We start from the raw sequence: 17,385 nt of genomic DNA, 5'->3' as shown, positions 1-17,385 counted from the left end.
CGGTAATGAGTCAGCCATTGCTGCGGAATGATCTAAACAAAGGGTTATTTACAACTTCCGTGACAATATACGTTGAAGTGTCTCATGACAACAAGATTCCCTTAAAAAGTTGCTTGAAATATTGAACCTTATCTATGTACCAATGTATATCTTTAAATATGTATATCTGTAAATGTGTACGAATATATATATATATATATATATATATATATATATATATATATATATATATATATATATATATATATATATATATATTATTGGCACTAAAACGTAACAACATTCAACATATTTCAATATTTATTTTGTAATTAATTGTACCTATATTAAGCAAACACAATGTAGACTTCGTACAGTACTCGCGCTTTGTTATTTGTTATGTTTATTATGTTTTCTTTTCTGAAATTGTACTTTTGTGATATTGTGGCCTCTAAAAAGGAATCAGTTGATTTCAAAAGTGCTTGCGCTGGTTTCATACTAGTTTTGCACTGTTGCTGGTCGGTCATGTTTCAATCGTATCGATAATTTCCCTGACCACCACGATCTTTATTCTCCAAAACCTTTGCAAAACTTACTCGTCGTGTCATGTGTAACTTAAGCACACACAAACGCAACATATTTTGTGTGAATATATTTGTGTGTATGTGTAACTTGGTTTTCTATCTATCTATCTATCTATCTCTCTCTCTTCATATATACATAGAGAGAGTAAGAGGGAATACAGATAATGATATGTGTGGTCGCTCGATCGCTTTCATATCCTTGTGTCGACAAGAATCTGTTTACTGTTTATGTCTAAAATAAAGCTTTAATTTTTCGACTGCATATGGTGTTACGGTGTTCTAATATGTAAGTTTTTTTTTGTAGAAATGGGAGTGTCATCGTTATTTTCATTATTGTCATCGAGATCAAACAGAATCAGGATCCTCCTAGCGAGAACGAACTAAAAGCCATTATAACTGAACAGCCAGTGGATGCAGGTGACCAAAACTTCGTGTTCATTTCAAACTTCAGGATCCAAAAAACAAGTGTGAAGGTTGAGTCAGCAGACGAATCACTAAACAACCCTTTGTCAATGAAACAGACCAGTACGACAACATCGACCTCAACATCTACCACAACACCAACCACAACTAGCACTACATCAACAACCGCAAAACCAAGTACAACTAGTACAACATCGATCTCGACATCTACTACAACACCAACCACAACTAGCACTACATCAACAACCGCGAATCCAAGTACAACTAGTACAGCATCGACCTCAACATCTTCCACAACACCAACCACAACTAGCACTACATCAACAACCACGAATCCAAGTACAACTAGTACAACATCGACCTCAACATCTTCCACAACACCAACCACAACTAGCACTACATCAACAACCGCGAATCCAAGTACAACTAATACAACATCGACATCAACATCTTCCACAACACCAACCACAACTAGCACTACATCAACAACCGCGAATCCAAGTACAACTAATACAACATCGACCTCAACATCTTCCACAATACCAACCACAACTAGCACTACATCAACAACCGCGAATCCAAGTACAACTAGTACAACATCGACCTCAACATCTTTCACAACACCAGCCATAACTAGCACTACATCAACAACCACGAATCCAAGTACACCTAGTACAACATCTACCTCGACATCTACTACAACACCAACCACAACTAGCACTACATCAACAACCGCGAAACCAAGTACAACTAGTACAACATCGACATCGACATCTACTACAACTCCAACCACAACTAGCACTACATCAACAACCGCGAAACCAAGTACAACTAGTACAACATCGACCTCGACATCTACCACAATACCAACCACAACTAGCACGACATCTCCAACAATCTTGAATCCAAGTACAACTAGAACAACATCGACCTCAACATCTACTACAACACAAACCACAAATAGCACTATATCAACAACCGCGAAACCAAGTACAACTAGTACAACATCGACCTCGACATCTACCACAGCGTCAACCATACCCAGCACGACATCTCCAACAACAGTGAATCTAAGTACAACTAGTACAACATCGTCCTCAACATCTGCCACAATACCAGCCACAACTAGCATTACATCAACAACCGCGAAACCAAGTACAACTAGTACAACATCGACCTCGACATCTTCCACAGCATCAACCACAACCAGCACTTCAACAACCGCGAAACCAAGTACAACTAGTACAGGATCGACCTCAACAACTACCACACTAACAGCAACATATAGTACTACACATCCACCAACCACGAATGCAAATGCAACTAGTAGCGAAACAACTGCAACAGCAACAACTGTGGATAAAACAATGTCTACCAACGAGACCATGATGACAATTATTCAACAACCAACAACAACCCCTGCCCTAAACACAAGTAAGTTCAGATCGAAATGATACTCAAATAAAGTTAAACTTTATTCGTACGTAAGTTAATATGGAGAAATAAATGTCAACAGTTGGGTAAGTGAATATATGAATCTTAAAATAAATATCGAACCATGCATTCATACATCGTCTATAGTAATAATAGGTACTACACGACGCAGGCCTTAAACACTGATTTAAGATAGAGGTACTGCTATGACAAACATGAAATGTTGATATGATTGTAACGAAAATTAAAAGTCCTACATTTTTATGGGGGGGGGGGGCTTACATATACTCATCTAAATTATACTTTTATGTACTATAATTTTAGTCTCTAATTCAACAAATATTAAATAATGAAAATGAAAACGCTCTTTTTCAATATTTTCATGCTATGTCACTGTTTTGATAAATACTAAGCAGTACGCGTTTATTAAATATACGATATTTTCCCAAATTATATCAACTTACAACTGTAATAATTGCAACCAATTTATTTCACTGTATTTCTTTTGCTGATTAAAAACAATTGTAAAAGAAAATATTTGAAGAGTAGGAAAATTGTTGCTCCTATTAAACTACAAGCAAATCTGTGTACAGAACATGGTGAATTGTGTTGTGCTGCAACCTGTTTGAATATCATATCAAATGGTCAGAGGCAGCGTTAGAAGTACGCGGGGCCTAGGGCCAACCATGACCGCGAGGGGCCAGAGTATCGGTATCTCGATTGGTATGCTACTGCAAACACTGATTATGTCTAGACTAGATCAACTTTCGCGATTTGGCGCACGAATTTAGTTTGCTCATTATTCATAAAAAATTCCTGTTTGTGGACAACGGGTTTTTTAATACAAATAATAGCATAACGACAATGCCTTTGGCCTAATAAACTGATTATTGTTGTTATTTTTCAAACAAAATGAAGACACGAATTGAGAACAATAATTTGCTTAATTGCAAGTGTACTCTGAACGTCGACGTCTTGGTCATAACTTGTTTCCAATTTTCCAGAGAATATAGCTTGAAAAACTCATAAGGACGACCTTAGGCCAGAAGCATGGGGTCCCCTCAAGAGCGGGACCTGGGGCGATCGCCCCATTTGCCACATCTAAACGCCGTTCATGTAAATGGTGAGCAAACAGCCAAAAACAGCCATTGAATAAGATGGTAACATTTTTAAAGACAGTTCAGTTTCGATCAGTCAAACATCAATCACACGAACATTCAGCAAAACTCGAACGGCTTCGTAATTCCTTGGGTACGGCATTTTCGTAAACACAACTTCGAAAATTGAATCGACTAAAAATTGCAGCGAACAGTTTGATACATTGACCTGAAAATTTGTGTACTTTTACGGTGCTTCATAACATAATGTCAGCCGTTCTCGATTTACTTAACTAAGAAGATTGGAACTCGCAACTTAAAGGAAGGAACACAACCTACACACCGAACTTTCAATTGAAACAACACTAGCAGACTTCAAAAATATGTGTGACATTTCTCAAACACTCTGATATGAGATTTCTAAAACGCATGTAACTATTTATTCCGGGTCGGTAGTAACGTGCTATTGAAGGGTTTGCTGCTTTGGTGACTGGAAAAAGGTAATCCAAGGGAGATAAAAGAATATGAGTTCCGTCCCTTCCAACTGCGCACGCCTCTTTAACTATAGTTTGCATGAATTAAAGAGTTAAGGACAAATGTAAAAAAATTCAAGTGGTAAAAGGTTAACTAGTACAAACACACACACACACAAATTGTAGTTGGAAAGTTAACACTAAATTCTAGAATAACTGAATTTACTGATATCATCGTTGTTTTTGTTGGAGTCGTATTCGTTACGATTTGTTCTAGATGTCATTGTTATTTAAATCCTGATTTTCTAAATCAATCACTGTTATTGCTTCATTGTAAATTTTATCATCTCCGTGAACTCAAAATCTGATATTTTTCCATCACTAAGGCTCGTTGATACTAAAGAGGATAATTTGGAGTATACTAGAGTTGCTAAATGTAATTTTATTATATAATCGTGCAATTTTGCATTTCTACAAGTACATATTTTTTTTTGCAATGATTTTGAGAGTACCGGCAATCGTTGTTGTAGTTGAAACACAAATTGTCACCACTACTGGTGCGTTTATTGTTATTGTTGATAATAACACGCCGGTTCCATCAATAACAGCAGACGCTATTAAACAATTATATCAACAATAAATACACTTTTGAGATATTTATAATTTTTACTACATTCTCGTCAACAATATTTTTCAATACTGTTTGCCATTCACGTGCTTGATTGTACCGAACTTTATGAACGTTGATCGGAAGGCTCATTAGATTTTACTTAGTAACCAATTGAGGTGTTTCAGCCACTAATTCCAGACACCACCAGTAAGACTTTGCTGTCACTTTTTCATAAGCTGCTTCCAAAATAAATATTTCTTCGTATCCTTTATTAAATATGATAGACACAACTCCAGAAATATTATCGGTTGAATGACGCCATGGATACGTAGTAAATATCTTAAATTTTGCAGCGGTGAATACGGACGGCCTATATACGCCAGTGACCCCTGTAGTATGTTTGATAGTGTTATTTTGGTGTGACCATGTTGAGAATCCTGATGATACTGTGTATACTATGTTGGTAATCTGCCCGTGGGGGATTTTAATTTGATTAATTTTTTAACGATCTCAGGAATTCCACTTATGACATCTTCTAGATTTTTCTAATCGTTTCAATATCTGATATAGCCATTTTAATATCAGAGAGTTTACGTCAACATTCAAATGAGTGCGAAAGAAATTATCTGCGATTTCATCAAATTTTTTAAAGTTTCTACGAAGTCTTGTAAACGCGCTTACGTGAGAATCATACTCAGCTCGTAGCGTGGATAACTTAGTATCTACCATTTTATAGCTATTGTCTACATATTGTTTTGTTGCAGCATCTTCATCAGATGTTGGATCTCTTAAAACAACTATCTTATTTCCCTTCATGCTGAGTTCGCCTGTCATTGTATCAAAGGTGTTCCGCAAACGATTAGCAACGCTTCTTGCAATTTCATTTCTAATAGTTGCTTATGATATATTTGAGTCTCTGATTCTACCGTCGTCAGTCAATTCTGGAATGTTATTCGTAGTAGCACCAAGAACTCTACGCACTATATCATTCCATTTGATATTGCTCGTCTTTAAAACACCGTATTTGTCCTGAAAAATAACGACCTCATCTCGATAAACTCCAGAGAGGTTCATAATATCAGCAAGTTCATCTTTAGTCGCGTAATTTGACAAATCAATGTCATTTTTTTTCTCTTGCCCTTGATAGAAGAAGATCTTCCGTAAATATCAACCATTATATACTTTAAGATCTGTTTAAAACGACGTGATTACTTGCATAATCATGCACGACTTTATGAGGTGGTAATAATGATTTTGATATAGCACTGAACACATTAATTACTTCACAACCACATATCGGTGGATCGGTTAATGTTTGTATTGGTAATGTTGAGTACCAGACTGGAGATTTTATTGTGTTTATATATTTTAAAAACTCAGTTGGTGGAGCCAACTCTTACGAATCGAAATAAACTATTCCACGTGGATCAGTAGCGTATGCCACCCAATGAGTACCAGGTCCTAAATTATCAGAACATCAATAAAACCTGTTTCAAAATCGTTTGGCTGCATTGGAAATTGGTCACTCATGAAAACACCTCTGAAAATTTTTTATATTTAATTTTTATCAGCATCAAGTAAATCAAACTTTGACATTTGACGAATTAACGAATTGTTCCTGGAAGTTTCAGAGCTTCCCAGCACCGTTAAGGGGTTCCTGGTAATCTTAAACCCCTTCCTTTTTATATCGTTGTCCTGATGCTTTCTTTAATGCCATTCCAGCGGCGGTTCCAACAGCACCTAACGCGGCTGCTTTTGCAACGGCAGGTGCGGCTGCGGCTATTAACGCTGGTATAGCTGCAAGAAGTGGAAATATTCCACCTACTTCAACTATATCTTTAATAGAGCTCGGAGAAAGATGTAGCAGAACTCCCGTTTTTGATTCTAAGACCTTATTAAAATTTGTAAGTTGAGACTTGGTTAATGATAATTTGTTTGGACCACCACTAGAAATTTGATCTTTTTTCAGTGATATTTTTGTTCCGCATTTACTCGCGAGTTTTCATTGTATTTTTTTCACCTGACCGGAAGTCAGAGTGACTCTAACGTGACTATACGACATTTGTATAATAGGATAGGTGATTTAATTACATGTTTTCTACTGGAACGTCAATAAACCGCATTCTTCCACCAGCACCTTCAAGTAACATTGCTTTATCTGCTAGAATAACTGAAATTGCTCTGTAGTTACCACCAGCGGGTAATACGTTTACTCGAGCTCGAAGGTGAATATCAACAACAGATTGTCGAGATAAATCAAGATGTTCCAACGAAAAGTAATAGATTGGATAAAATGTTGTAAAATTTAGCTGTGAAATTTGTAAACCAGTATCTATATTTTGATCACGTCCCATAAATGTCATTAACTGATGATATGTCCGCGCTACATGATTATTTTCAAAATTCAATAATATATCTTCAGATGGTTCTTGATGTCCGTTTATCCTTAAGGAAACTTCAGAGACGCCAAGTTTATCAAATATCATATGACTGCGTACCTGCGATTTTACTCGTCCAGTATTTTGGAAAGCAATGCATATATGTCGTGGTGCAGAAGCACCTTGCTGTGATGCAATGTACCATATAAATAAAACATTAAAAACGATTTGAACACCATCTGTGGTTACTGTCAACCATGATAACAATGATTTACCACCTGAATCCATAAAAAAGTAATTGTTGTTCTTCAGCAGTGTTACTTTTCCATGAAGCGCTGCGGTTCCAGCAGGATCAGCTCCCTCAGCACGCCAGATAGCATCATCATCAGTAGCCTTTCTTACAAGTACAAATATATGCTTCGCTCCGAAAATAATCTTTCTAACATTTCTGCAAAATCCAAAAATATGTGACAGTAGAATTGAGCATGAAAATCTTCTACGATCACCTTTCAACATTGATCGTCTTGTTGTAAACCCTAAGTTGAATTCTGGATTAACACCATGAACCACCGGCCACACATCAGCGTCAATGTTGCCGGCACAGTTTATTGGTCGTCTCATATTATACTGTCTGTAATCAGGGTGGTCAGAAGTCTCTTTGGAGATCACCACTGTCGGGCCATCTGATCTTGTATAATCGTCTGAATATCTTGCTAGACTTATTATCGTCGTGGCAACGTAAGCGTTTTTTGAATTGATTCAATATTTCTTCCGTCGATGATATACATGGCACTGTCAAACAACGCCATGATACCGTTGTTGACAAAACCAACTCTAACATTAGCTACATATTCAGTGTCATCTGTTTTTATAATTTCACATTCTACCTCAATAAATGCTTCAGCAGGTAAGAACTATCTGCTTGTATCTTGAACTTGTAATTTGATTTTTCCACGTTAATTTGGCTGTCTTGAGTCGTGGGAATAAAATTAATAATCGCGTATAGATTCATCTTTCAGAACTGGTTTGTTTATATCGAACTCCGGATCGGATACTCGTTTGAACATTTTATTATAATCGTTATCGTCTAACACGAAGACAACTTCCTGCTATTAAATTTGCCGTTATATTTATTTCTGCTTCACCAGCCAACTCTGATAGTTTTTGATTTGCGGTTTGATTTATTATTTTACTGACATTTGCAGGCATAACTTCAGTGCTAGGTAATTTTACTTGATGTGTGTTTCTTTGTACTAATCGATCTACTCTATCCTTAACTGTCGAGAACGCTTTACCGGCAAGATTACCAATAGAATTAATACCTTTATCACGAATAACCTCAATAGCCTTCGTCCATAAATGTTTTGCAATCGGTATTGGTTTTGGAGCCATCGTTTTGAATAGACCCATAACAGTATCACCGAGTCCATCTCCGTAAATTGGTTTGAAAGTTGGCAATCGTGAGTTTACTACCCTGACCATTACATGTTGACGTTGTGCATTATGTATAATCATTTTTAAATTACATGCTGATTAATTAATTGCTTTGTCGCTGTGATAATCATCCCCAATTTCATCTATGAGAGAACGATAAATGTTGCGATCATAATACCGTCAGTAAATAATCTTCGACAAATATAAGATACTTCATTAATAATTTCCGGCGAATTATTTCCAGCACGTTTCCTCTAATCAGAACTTCTGATCTATCCACGTCAGAAAGAACACTGTCAGACAAGTAATAAAATCGCTTCCTCCTGGCGTAGTTGAGCAAAAACCACTTCCAGTAGCGCCTGACTCAAGTCCGTGAATTTCATCAGGGTCACTACGTTGCTGTTTAGCTTCTTCAACGTTTATATTATTTTCTTTAGCTATTTTTATATGCATTGTATCTCTGTATATCATTGTTTCTGGTTTGAAGTTAATAAAATCCTGACTAGTAGTATCTAAAGAATCTCGCTTTTTATGGGCGGCATATACTGTAGCAATCCAATTTTCAGGTTTTACCCGTTCAACAGAATCTTTATACACCAATTTATCTCTATTTACAAGAAAAGAAGCAATACCTGTTGACTCTACTCGATCATCGAGTAAATTTTAATATCTTTCAGTAAGTATATTTCTATAAGCCCTAGGTTTTCGCTGAGGATGTTGTGGCTTTTGTTGTGACCTAGGAATTCGTGATCCAGGAGACTGTGGTTGTTTTTGTTGTCGTTTTATTTCTTGCTGCAGTGGAGGAAGTTGATGGGAAGTTTCTTGTTGGGGATATTGAGATCAAGGTTCAAATGATGCTTTCCTTTTTTGTGCAGTAATTGGAGGAGATATTTGTAACATTATACATGTGTAACTGACCAATCAGAACCCTCTGTGCATGAGTCATAGCTCCACTGGTACTATTTACAGGCGTCTGCCTCTTTGATAGCACTCTGTATTAAGACCTCACAGTAGTCACTTGTATATATAAAAGTATTGATAGTTAGAACACGACGTCTCATCTTATATTTTAACACAATAACACAACATGGTGTCAGAAGTGGGATACTAATTATAACTGGAATAGCACATGGATCGTAAATGGATATTTTGAAACAATAACTTTACAATCCACGGAAGATTTTGCACGAATTTAAAACCTTAAAAACGTTGAAATTTCTGCATACGAACTTAATACCTTCGAGATGGATCTTTCCGGCGTGCCAACCCCTACCATGGACTGGGACAATTCCAACCTTACCAACTCACGGGCTAAATTCCAACAACACTGTGAATTAATATTTAATGGACCGATGAGCAGAAGAAGTGATGCGGTCAAAGCCAACTACATTCTACTTTGGGTAGGCGACAAAGGTAGAGATATTTTCAACACATGGACTCTGACGGATGAAGATAAAAAGGACCCATCAACGCTCTTTACAAAATTCAAACATCACGTGCAACCAAAATTAAATCCGGTCTTTGCCAGATTCAAGTTTAACAATGAAATTCAAGGCTCCAGGACAATAGAGCAATATGTGACTTCACTGAAACTTTTGGCCAAGGACTGTCTCTTCAAAGACGAAGACGACATGATTCGTGATAGAATTGTCTTCGGGGTATCGTCACCAAGGATACGAGAAAAACTTATCAACGAAGGTGAAAAGTGGACCTTGGAAAAGGCTATTAACATCAGTCAAAGCCATGAATATGCCCAGGAGCAGCTCCAGACCATGTCTGCATCAGCCAGACCGGAAGTACATGCGACAATTCAACGACAGGCCAAGACAAAAGAACTACAGCCAAAGAAGAAATGGACCACATCTTCCAGACGGAGCGTCAACGCGACCTGTGGACACTGCGGATACAAGTCACATTCAAGCCAGGACAAGTGCCCTGCAAAAGGAAAGACTTGCAATAAGTGTCATAAACTCAATCACTTTGAGAAAGTGTGCAGATCAAAAACGGTCAGTGTGATTAACAATGAACATAAAAACGAGGATTCATATATTGACAGTGTAAAAAGGGATATAATTGCCAATGGCCAGGCGTATGCGGCGATAGAGGTAGGACCTAATTTAGTTTCTACTGATTTTAAATTGGATACTGGCTCTCAAGTTAACATCATACCATCGCATATATTCAAAAAGCTAGGCATTAAACATCCACTTCAACCTACATTAAGCACATTATCCGCATATGACGGCAAATTATTGAGTACAATGGGTACAGTCAATCTCACGTGTAAGCGCACTGAACGTACACATGAACTCGAGTTCTACATTGTTAAAACGAAAGCACCACCTATTCTTGGTTTACAATCTTGTATGGAGTTAGGCTTAGTTAAATTTACATACTCCGTTCAGACACAGATGTCAAATTTACAATGTAACAAGAGTACGCGCCTCACTAATGCAGTTGTTCTCAAGGAATATGCCGAAGTCTTCAACGGCATAGGTCTTTTCCCTGGGGAATGTACCATACACATCGACCCCAAGGCTACACCTGTAGTGCACCCTCCGCGGCGAGTACCTGTCGCACTTCAAGACAGACTCAAAACTGAACTTGATCGCATGGAAAACGAAAATATCATTGCCCCGGTTACATCACCTACAGCATGGGTAAATTCTATGGTTGTCGTAGAAAAGCAATCGGGTAAACTAAGGGTATGTCTCGACCCACAAGATCTTAATAAAGCAATTTTGCGTCCCCATTACCCTATGCGCACACTAGACGATATCCTACCCCAATTATCAGGTGCAAAATACTTCACCAAATTGGATGCACGGTCAGGATATTGGGCAATAAAACTGTCACGTGACTCATCATACCTCACAACTTTCAACACCCCTTACGGCCGTTACCGTTTCTTGCGTCTCCCATTTGGTTTGAAATCATCTCAGGATGAATTCCAAAGGCAGATCGATGAGAGCTTTGAAGGTTCAAGTGGTATTGTTTCGATTTGCGACGATATACTAGTTTTCGGACGCACACGCGACGAACATGATACAAATTTGAGAAATGTTCTCAAACGTTCCCTCGAAAAAGGAATCCGGCTTAATGAGGAAAAACTAGAAGTAGGTGTTACAGAAGTACAGTACTTCGGGCACATTCTGTCAGCAGAAGGTCTCAAACCCGACCCTGCCAAAGTATCAGCGGTCAGAGAAATGGAACCCCCTCGTAACCGCGCAGAGTTAGAAACCATTCTTGGCATGGTTAACTACTTGTCCAAATTTGCCCCAAATTTGACTGGGGTCACCAGTCCGTTAAGACAACTGTTAGCGAAAGACGTAGAGTTTTCATGGGACTCTCCGCAAATAGACGCATTTCAAAAGGTCAAAGACATAATTACTATAAGCCCGGGACCTGTTCTGTCCTACTTTGACCCTAAGAAACCACTGACTTTGCAAGTTGATGCATCAAAATATGGGCTCGGTGCCGCCCTAATGCAAGATGATAAGCCCGTGGCTTTTGCATCAAAATCCTTGACTACAACTGAAATTAATTATGCTCAGATAGAGAAAGAAATGTTCGCTATACTGTTTGGATGCAAACGGTTCCATCAATATGTATACGCGAGAAAGGTACACGTTCAAACTGATCACCTTCCACTTGTCGCTATAATGAAAAAGCCCCTCTACGCAGCCCCACCGAGACTACAACGCATGCTTTTGCAGCTGCAGCGTTATGACCTAGAGGTAAAACATTACCAAGGTAAGAACATACCCGTAGCAGACACACTCTGCCGTAAGTTTTTATCTGATACACTCCCCACCTTATCTGAAGGTATAGATATGCATGTGCATATGGTGTTATCAGCATTACCTATATCTGATCGTAAGAAGGAAGAAATTCAATCTCTCACTGAACAAGACCCCCAGCTGGTCATACTGAAACAGGTCATAATTGAAGGGTGGCCTGAAAAGAGGTCAAGCTGTCAATCAGAGATAATTGACTATTGGAATTATAGAGATACACTTTCGGTTGTAGATGGGTTAATTTTGAAAGGTCAAAAAATAGTTATACCACAAGTCCTCAGGCAGAAAATGCTAGAAACTGTACATTCGGGACATTTAGGTATTGAGAAGTGTCTGAAAAGAGCCAGAGATGTGTTGTTCTGGCCAAGAATCTCAGTTGACATTTCCTATGTAGTGTCAAAATGCTCTATCTGCTTGGACCGCAGAAGTTCTAACCAAAAGGAACCTCTCATCCCCCATGACGTCCCTGAATATCCATGGCAAAAAGTCGCCACAGACCTATTTACATGGGATAATAAAGATTACATTGTTGTAGTAGATTATTTCAGTCGCTACTTTGAAGTTAAGGCACTCGCAAGCTCAAAAAGTTGCACTGTTATTAATCACATGAAAAGCATATTCGCGCGCTTCGGAATACCGGAAGTCGTTGTCAGCGACAATCAAACATGCTATTCTTCCCGAGAGTTCGCAAGCTTCGCGAAAGAATGGGACTTTAAACATGTTACATCGAGTCCCACATACCCTCAGTCGAACGGCCTAGCGGAGAAAACAGTTCAAACTGTAAAGAGAATTCTCTCAAAAGCAAAACCCGATGGCAGAGAACCGCTTATAGGCATATTAGAATATCGAGCCACTGCTCTTGATATCGGGTTCTCACCAGCACAATTGTTGATGGGGAGACAACTCAGATCAATTCTCCCAACAACCCGCGAAAAGCTAATTCCCAAAACACCCATCACCGCTGAGGTCAAAAAGAAAATTACACTTCGCAAGAAGAAAACAAAGAATTATTATGATAAAAGTGCAAAACCACTAAAACCACTTAAGGAAGGGGAATCAGTCAGAGTTCAATTCAAAGGTCAAAACTGGGAACCTGCCGTTATATTAAGAAAACTCGACGAAAGGTCATACTCAGTTCGCACCAAAGATGGTACCATTTATCGTCGCAATAGACGTCAGCTCATGAAAACTAATGAAACACACCCCCTACAATGTAATATAAATGCGCCCTTCTCTCAGATTGAAAACACACTGTGTACAGCAGTAACACTTCCCGCAAATGCCAGTAAACCAATTTCACAATCAGTGGAATCTCAATGTTTCAGCCGAAGTACGCCTGAGCCTGCCGCAAGAAACCCACAATATTGTCAGCAAAGCGGATACTACACACGTTCTGGTAGGCTAGTAAAACCAAAGATAATAGAGTCAGTGTAATATCAGTTCCTAAAACCTGTACATATCCTGGATAAGAAACAGTTAGGAAATCCTGTACTCACAGATAAGAGAGACTCAGCTAACAGAACAGTCATTAGTGTAGCACAGTGTAAGGTTTTGTTGATAAACACAGACGGTGATTCAAGATAAGGACCAGCTGTGTACATTAAATAGCAATCAAACAAGCAGCAGGATATTTTAAAAAAAAATATACAATGCATTCTCAGCCTGTCACAGACTTTTATTCGTTAATCATTGTAAGCATTGCTATCAAAGACGAACTTGATTTTGATATATTAGTTATAATGGTTCATGATTCATTTAGACAGTTTATTAAAAGTTAATCAAACCTTTTCTTTGTAAGAAGAGAGATGTAACATTATACATGTGTAACTGACCAATCAGAACCCTCTGTGCATGAGTCATAGCTCCACTGGTACTATTTACAGGCGTCTGCCTCTTTGATAGCACTCTGTATTAAGACCTCACAGTAGTCACTTGTATATATAAAAGTATTGATAGTTAGAACACGACGTCTCATCTTATATTTTAACACAATAACACAACAATATTGGAAGTCGAGGAAGTTGTCGACGAGGGGATTGTGATTGTTTTTGTTGTCGTTCTATTTGTTGCTGCGGTGGAGGAAGCTGATATGAAGGTTCTTGCTGAGGAAATTGTAGTTGCTGCTGTTGAAGATGTAACTCACAAAGTCTATTTATTTCTTTAATATATTCATCATATGTTTCATCTTTACTTCTGATCACGGGTTTGTCATGATAAAAACGATATATCCATTTAAAATAACTATCCTTATTTACGCCGACATGAACAGGTTTTAAAATTTCAGACTTTCGAAAATAACTATCAAATGCAACACGAGACAAATTTTCCTCTTCAATTTTTTAAGATCTTCAGCAACATCTTCTATAAATTTTTTAATCAATTCAATATTTCCTTTTATTATTTCAGGTTTAGGTGCAAGATCTTTTTTTATTTCACTAATACCTTTAAGTATTTCTTCCCTTTCAGGAGGAGGCTGATCAGCAGCTATTTCAATTGGGAGATTTTTCAAAAGTTCTTTTGTTTTCCTAGTATATTTAGCAGTCTGTTCTTGTGTTGGACGAACACCTTCAGTTATCTCTGCAACTCTTTCTGTAACCTTTGTAATGGGTTTAAATAATTTGACGTTCTTGAAGTTTTTGTCTAAGAGAAGGACAAACAGGCAAAAACTTTTTGATTCCTTCCAATCTTTCTCTAGCTAATATAGGTGTATAAGATTAAGCATCAGGTGCCATTAATGATATAAATAATGATCTAATTATAGCAGCAGAGGAGGATCGACCTCAAACAAGTGTCCAGATGGGCAAACAAATCACAGTTTGACCTTATTGACCTTGTTCTTTTCGTTTTCGTAGGAAGCTTTAGTGTTCAAAAATAAACCTTCCAGCAGTGATATCTTCATCCCCGTTATTTTTCGTTTTCGTAGGAAGCCTTAATTTTTAAAAATGGACCTTTCGGCAAGTGGTTTTTTCGCCTCCTCTGCTGCTGCTGTCTGTGTGTGTGTGTGTGTGTGTTTGTGCCGACCGATTACCGTATGAGATTTTATTATTTTAACTTTATGTAAATTATAACGCTGTAATACAAACGCACATTCACTCACCCAGTCATTCATTCACTCAATTATAAATATCGTATAAATCTAAATCGGATTTGATTGTTAATATTATATCATTTCAGTTATCGCTTTTAGCAAAGGTAATTATACGTCCATACTTGGTACACCTTTGCAACTCACGTGCATGGTCACCAGTTGGAATGGCAACCTGAACATCAGCCGCGTATCGAAATTCAGTCAGTTGGAAGATAATGTCATCAGTTTGGTAAATAATGAAACTGGGAGCATTCATACGGGCTTTGCTGTCAATAAAACCTTTGTGGAAAGCAACGTTTATGTATTCATATTCATTCTGAACATGACCTGTGATGACGAAGGGACGTACTACTGTAAACGTGGCTCGGTTTCTGATTCTGCAACTGTGAAACGTAAGTATTTATTAAATCATGAACACACCGCTTTCTTGATGTGTCCCCCCTTCCAATCTAATTTGAAAAATTCTTAACTCCAAATGCAGCAAATTATAATTTGCATAAAAAATAGGTGTGCTCAATGCTGTTCGAAATAACAGATCGACCATAAATATTTTTGAAAATAGAAATCATGTTAAATAACATATTTAGTTGATTTAGACACAAGATGATCTTACAAATCTTTTGATATATAATTATGAGAAGAATATGTATTAACATACCAAAGATTTGTATAAATGAAGACTGAATAAACAGACAAGGGTAAACATCCATGTAATTCCTGATGTCACGAGTCAGCTAGAAAATAAATAACGTTTATGCACTGCTGAAAGACAAAGGTAGCAACTTAACATGTACATCGTCATAGCTATTTGCTCAGATCATGGCGTTTATATTTAGTACACATACAAGGATAAAAATATATTAGGAATATAAACTTCATTTTTACCATTTTATTTGAAAATGTTTGCAGATTTAAAATATCATATCTTAATTTTAAAAAAATGATAACTAATATTTTTTCTTCATGCCAGGAGAACAGGATAAACCAACATTACAGGTTCCAGACATTATGATTAGAGATCAATACCACAGCGTCATGTTTCCTTTTGTATGCGAAGCGGAAGTAGAAACTCCAGGAGAAGTTCTAATAGCAGAAGTGAATAGAAATGGGACCTATTCTCATTATGAAGGCTATGACGAGAGTCGACAGAATATTACCGTAGATTGTGTCCAGAAGCAAATATTTAAATTTTACATAAACGGAAAATTTACTCAAGATTGGGACAACGCAAAAATACGTTGTGTGGTTATGAACAATTTGATGAATGTAGAAAATGACATTCTCCTGGCTTCAGACGAGAAAACTATACAGCTACTTCCAGGTAATCTGTAGTGTACAGTCAGATATCCGATGTACTGTTTGGAACATTTGAAAAATCATACATTTACAATAAATGTAATGCTTACAGTCATCAAACTATTATAGTTCTCTATAATTCTGATAGAAGGGAATAGAGAAAGTAAATTTGGTTTTTTGCACTGTGATGAAACGGATAAATCTGGCTAGATATAGTAATGATGATTACGTACTTTAAAATAATAGAATTTGCATTAGGTTCTCTCGTGGCGTTTTTCATACAGACAAAACTGAATGGAATGATTCATCGACCATTGTACAAAAGAATGAATCTGTGGTGTACACATACCATTTCATAATTTGGAATATATTTCTAACAGTACCTAAATGGACTCATACTTTAAAAGAAATATTCAAATAAGATTTGTCCTCTGGTATAGTCACGTTTATAAGTAAGCGCAATGTCAATCTTTTTAACAGTTTCCTTTTTATGATCAGCATTTTGAAGGCAATAGATATTTAAGTCTTTTAGGCTGTGTGCAGTTACGTGATTATGACATTCTTTAAGACTTTGAAATCAACCGTACATAAATAAACCCTGATGAAGTCAGACATGTGATACAGGTCTCATATATCCTGAAGAGATATTAGAGATTATTATGTATACTTCAGCATTAAAGGATTATGCACACATCCTGAATAAATTAGTTCGTTACATAACCTTTAATTGTAGGTGAGGTATTTCAGACGTTAATCAAATAGAATAAATATAAATAAACGTTGTATGCAACT

The 17,385-nt window shown here is 37.2% G+C and overlaps 1 protein-coding gene across 1 annotated transcript in view; it reads left to right on the top strand.

Annotated features, from left to right (window-relative positions):
* Positions 1–17,385, top strand: part of LOC149798505 (uncharacterized) — a 66,472-nt gene that overhangs the window by 48,084 nt on the left and 1,003 nt on the right. The window contains exons 6-8 of the mRNA XM_089957102.1: positions 868–2,420; positions 15,384–15,689; positions 16,268–16,618. Of these exons, the coding sequence (XP_089813228.1) occupies positions 868–2,420; positions 15,384–15,689; positions 16,268–16,618 (2,210 nt within the window). The remainder of the gene's footprint in view (positions 1–867; positions 2,421–15,383; positions 15,690–16,267; positions 16,619–17,385) is intronic.

This window comes from Sinohyriopsis cumingii, chromosome 5 (assembly GCF_028554795.1).
Source record: "Sinohyriopsis cumingii isolate HCF-2022 chromosome 5, ASM2855479v2, whole genome shotgun sequence".
Classification (NCBI taxonomy): domain Eukaryota; kingdom Metazoa; phylum Mollusca; class Bivalvia; order Unionida; family Unionidae; genus Sinohyriopsis; species Sinohyriopsis cumingii.
This window is presented reverse-complemented; position numbering and strand designations above follow the sequence as displayed.